Here is a 4821-nt window from a genome sequence, read left to right as displayed (position 1 = left end):
AGTTTTGGGTCCACATTTAAATGATACAGATACAGATACAGATCTGATCTGATCTGTTTCCTACAGAGTTTCAGAAATGTTAACCTTCTATGGACCAATATGGTGGGTTTTTGTTAAGAAAGTTTAAATTCACATGGTGTATATATGTACACATTTGCATATTTGCAAAGCGTCGGCTCTCAGTCTCGGTCACATTTCTGCCTTAATATGATTACAAAATTCAGTGGGATGGTAAAAAAAAAAAGTGACGGTTATTTGTCGCCATCTAGTGGTAGAATATGTTCACAAGTCATGCAGCCCGACAAAAACATTCGACCTTACCAAATAAAACCAGTACAAGTTAAATTTTAGCTCAGAATTTAATACTCTTTGACAGCAAAGTGTCAAATTAATGTCCTTTATTTCTTTATGTCTGGACTAAGTTTGTGTCCGCATGCGCCGGAAGGGGGCAGGGAAGCATATGTGCAGCAGCAGAAGAGGAAGAAGAAGAAGAAGAACACCAACAACTCTCGCGTTACCTTCAGCACTACGTCATTCCATGATGGCTGAAGATCCTGGTGGAACACTTTTCATTTTCTCTGTCATTTTTCTTTTTTTTTCTTTACCTCAGCTTGCCATAGAGACATGGCAGAAACCACAGCCCCGTTAAGTGTCCGCAGATCGTTGGTGTCGAAATGCCCAAGAAAGGGAACCGAAAACGGCTGAAGTTCAAGGCCGGGGACGTTTGTTCGGAATCCGGTAGGCTACGTCTACTAGCCATTAAGCTAGCTGGTCCGCTGTAGCGCTTCATAGTCGAGGGAAGTAGTTGCTACTTTTCACCAAATTTACGAAGTCAAAGTTAACTCTGTTACACAGATGTAATGACACAGGTATTAAAATGTCAGCACAGGCTGCGGGCATTTTAATCTGTAGTTGGATAAAAAATAATTTGGAGTTATGTCACAGATAAGCAGGTTTCGCAAGTGTTGTCATAATAGTGTGGCCCCGCCCCAAGCTATAGGAGCTATTGAGAAGTCTGGACGTTTTCCCCCCTAGTTACTGTTGCTGATTACGCTGATGCCGATCCAGCCGTTGTGAAGTCGGGGAGAGTGAAAAAGGCCGTGGCAAATGCGATTGAAAAAGAAGGTAAATCTATGACGGTGTTCACTCAGACTTATGCGAAACGGTTAAGATCGCAGTGTCATTTTGTTTTTCTTGTCGTAAAAAAAAAATATCCATTAGCTTAACTGGTTCATTGTTATGTATTTCAGTGAAATTACTCTGTGGCCTGGAAGCATCTCAGGGTGCTGTAGAAGAGGTCCTCTCGTCTGCCATAAGTGTCAATCCAGACACTTTGGGAAGCAGTGATGACCTAGACCCTGAGGAAGATGGTGAAAGTGAAACTAAAGCTGTCAGCAAAAAGAAAAACAAGCGCAGAAAGGGTATTGTTTTTTAATTTATGGGTAGATTGTGTTTTAGATTAAGTTTCCAGACAGCAAAACTTATGGTGGACGTTTGCTTGTTGTTTTCCACAGAAAGCATTGAGAGCAGTGATGGTGGGATATATCCTGTGGACATTTGGTTAGTGCTCTCCTCCTATATTCGGCCTGAGGACGTTTGCAGATTTTCTCTAATCTGCAGAAATGCCTGGACTGTCACTTGCACTGCAGCTTTCTGGACTAGACTCTACAGAAGGTAAGACATTTTTATTGACCATTTGTTTACAAGTTATTGATGAAAGTGTTGGTGCTGAAGATTAAAGTGTTATTTGGAGTACTTGGACCTTGGTGTAAAACACTCAATTGCACGTAGTGACATCATTAAATTTCTACAGTCATTGGTTGAAGGTACAAATGTACACAGATGATTCAATCAAGAAGCTTAAGGAAATGCCAAACTCAGAGGCTCCTGCCATGTATTGCACAAGTTAAACAGTATTTCATAGGTTAGAATTTTTTTGCACAGTTTGGAATGAATTTGGACAGATGAAAAGAAATGGGAAGTGATATAATTATAATATTGATATTGGAACTATATAAAATATGTGTCTTGGAGTAATATTGCATATATATTGCATGTGATCATTTATACCATGCAGTAAAAAAACATTAACACATTGTATGTCTCACTTTTTAAAGGCACTACCGGATCGATGTTGATCTGCCGTTTAGGCTCCAGCCCAACTGCATCGATAGGATGCGCTGTCTACGGGCCTGTGTGATTCGTTCCCTTTTCATTTTGTATGAGCCGTTCGTCTTGCGTGTGTCAAAGGTTCCTGCACTGCCAGAATCCACGCCCACAACTTTGATCAATTCCAAGGTAAATAATTGTTGTTCCAGAGAGCTAAATATGCCAATTAATAACCAGCTCTACCCTCAATAGCAGTTGGTTTGTTACATAACGGTTCAAAAGAAAATGGATATTTCTCAGTGAGATCTGTAAATTTTACTTGAAGGAAAATCAAAAAGATGGAAGCAAAGATTGCATTGTTTGTAAAGAAGCAAAACTGACCTTACAAATAGCCTTTCACTATGAACATGCTTATAATTTTTTATTGCAGTGTTTACTGTTCTGGGTCAAAAAGGTCTCAGGGACTCGGCCAGAGTCCTTGTGGGAGTTCAGCTTCAAATTTATTAAGCAGGTAAAATTGCTTTTTGAAATGTATAAATGTATTTTCATTATGCTGACTTAACAGCTCTAAAATAACCTACTGTGGCTTCTACTATCATATTTTTTTATCTTAAATGTTTCTCTGTTCATCTCCATTCCAGCAGGGACACAGTAAGAATGGTTGTGCCAAGTCCTTGCGCATGCCTAGGCAGTATGAAGATGTTCATTTGAATCCAGACTCTGACTGCTATATGCTTCAGGTCACCACTCTCAACTTCATCTTCACTCCTGTGGTCATGGGCATGACGTTGACCCTGGCAAGTAACTCATGGTTTTTGGACTTAAACCCCTTAACTATGTGCTTGTGTTGCTCTGATTGTAATAGACAATCAAAATTTCATCTCAAAGCCACCTCTGCAACCTCACCACTAGATGGCACCAAATCTTATGCAGAAGTCCTTTAAGGCACCATATTAGGGTTTTGTTTGATCGTACAGTCTCATAACTAATCTGTCAGTTAAGCTAAAAGGAAGGTAAATCTTGTCATATTGGTAGAAGACAGTTTTATGACAAATGTGATAAACTGTTAACAAGAACAGTGATTGATTTACACGTAGTCTTTTAAAAGTTTTATTTATTGCTTTTAAATAGACCTGTTTGGACAGGTCTATTGACACAAAGGTTTACATATCAGGAAAGGTGCCACTTCCACTCTTATTGAAACACCAGCCTAGAAGACTTCAAAACAAACAGGATCCTCTAATCTGCACTTGTTTCCTTCTGCCTTCCTCATAGTTTACAATCAATGTAAGCACAGATATGCGTCACCACCGCGTCCGTCTAGTCTTCCAGGATTCGCCCCTCCATCGGGGAAAGAAGAGAGGAGATCAAGGTGGCATCCAGGTGGTGTTGGACCCTGTACAGAGTGTGAAGCTCATGGACTGGTGGCATCCACAGTACCCCTCCTTACCCTACACATAAGACTTCAGTTCCTGTCACAACAGAGGATCACATCGAAAAGCCCTGCTGTAAAACCAAACAAAACAAAAAAACATGCAGGGTCATGTTCAGTGACAGATATTTTGCACATACACACTTTGATTGTTAGATGTTAAAATAATAAAATAAGACTAAATAAGCCGAGATTGACTGTCCCGAAATAAGTCCTTTGTCGGTCCCATCTGAGTGGAGCGTGTGTATTTGGTACAACCACCCACAGCCCACCAGTATTTTACACAGGCAACATTATTGCATGTCGAACATACACATATCACACATTTTCCGGACGAGCTCAATGAGTGATTGGATTGACAGGATAGGAAATGTGAATTGTCCTCTCAGTGGTTTGTTTTTATGCTCACTTGAAAAATTACCCTTGTTTGAATTTTGACAATGTTGTATCAGCAAAGTTTTGTTAATCTTTTAAAGCAGTTTTAGTGTATTTACTTTAAGGCAGCCTTACTTAGTATTATGTGAAAATCAATAACTGAAGCGGCCAAAGAGAGGATTTACCTCAGACATGATTTACTGATGTGGGCAGGGTTTTCTTTTTCTTTGTTTGGCTAAAACATCTTGATTGTTTTGTTACTGATTATCTGAGCTGTATCCCTTACTGCTACCTTCAGACTTTCAGTTTCTACCTTGAATGACTTGGCTTATTAAAAATGAACTGTGTGTGTTGAACGCAAGTAAAATTGTACCTGTCAGCTAGCATTGACGTTTATTTATTTAGACATGGTCACAGTCATTTAATGTGGACTGATTTTGGCATTTACTGTGAAGGAAAATGGCATTAGATTTGCCACATACGCTTGAAGTAATACAATTTTAGTAAATGGTGCTACACCTTTGCAGAGGACAGATGGATGTTCTGGTTTTCAAACTTTTGATTGTTTTAGAAGGTGGTTTAGTTTAATCAATAATAACAATAATATTAAAAGCCTACTGAGCTGAAATAAAGACAAACTGCCCATTCAAAGGTCTCTGTTCTTGTCCATGAAATGTAGGAGAATAATTTATAATATTTGCCTCCCTCCTATGGACATAGTGGGTATTGCCTTTGTTACACACAAAAGACACACAGATCAGACATAACGTTATGACCACTGACAGAAGAAGTGAATAACTGGCCATCTTGTGATAATTCAGTGTTCTGCTGAGAAATGTTTGGATTTGGTAATCATTCATGTGGATGTTACTTTAACATGTAGCACCCACCTAGCTTGACGCAGA

General features: G+C 39.3%; 1 protein-coding gene across 2 annotated transcripts; it reads left to right on the top strand.

Moving 5' to 3' along the window:
• The first annotated feature begins 527 nt into the window (after positions 1-527).
• On the top strand, positions 528-4567 carry tmem183a (transmembrane protein 183A). Of its 2 annotated transcripts, none has more exons than XM_047583933.1 (8): positions 528-738; positions 1036-1125; positions 1251-1421; positions 1515-1674; positions 2118-2298; positions 2540-2620; positions 2754-2906; positions 3385-4567. In XM_047583933.1, exons 1-8 carry the CDS (start codon positions 675-677, stop codon positions 3568-3570), a joined length of 1086 nt encoding a protein of 361 aa, XP_047439889.1. In that variant the 5' UTR covers positions 528-674; the 3' UTR covers positions 3571-4567. The 2 variants fall into 2 exon arrangements, with proteins under 2 accessions (XP_047439889.1, XP_047439888.1); XM_047583932.1 differs by having other exon boundaries at positions 2751-2906.
• The last annotated feature ends 254 nt before the right edge of the window (positions 4568-4821 follow it).

This window comes from Mugil cephalus, chromosome 4 (genome assembly GCF_022458985.1).
Source record: "Mugil cephalus isolate CIBA_MC_2020 chromosome 4, CIBA_Mcephalus_1.1, whole genome shotgun sequence".
Taxonomy (NCBI): domain Eukaryota; kingdom Metazoa; phylum Chordata; class Actinopteri; order Mugiliformes; family Mugilidae; genus Mugil; species Mugil cephalus.
The sequence above is the reverse complement of the archived record's forward strand: the minus strand, read 5'-3'. Positions and strand labels throughout refer to the sequence as shown.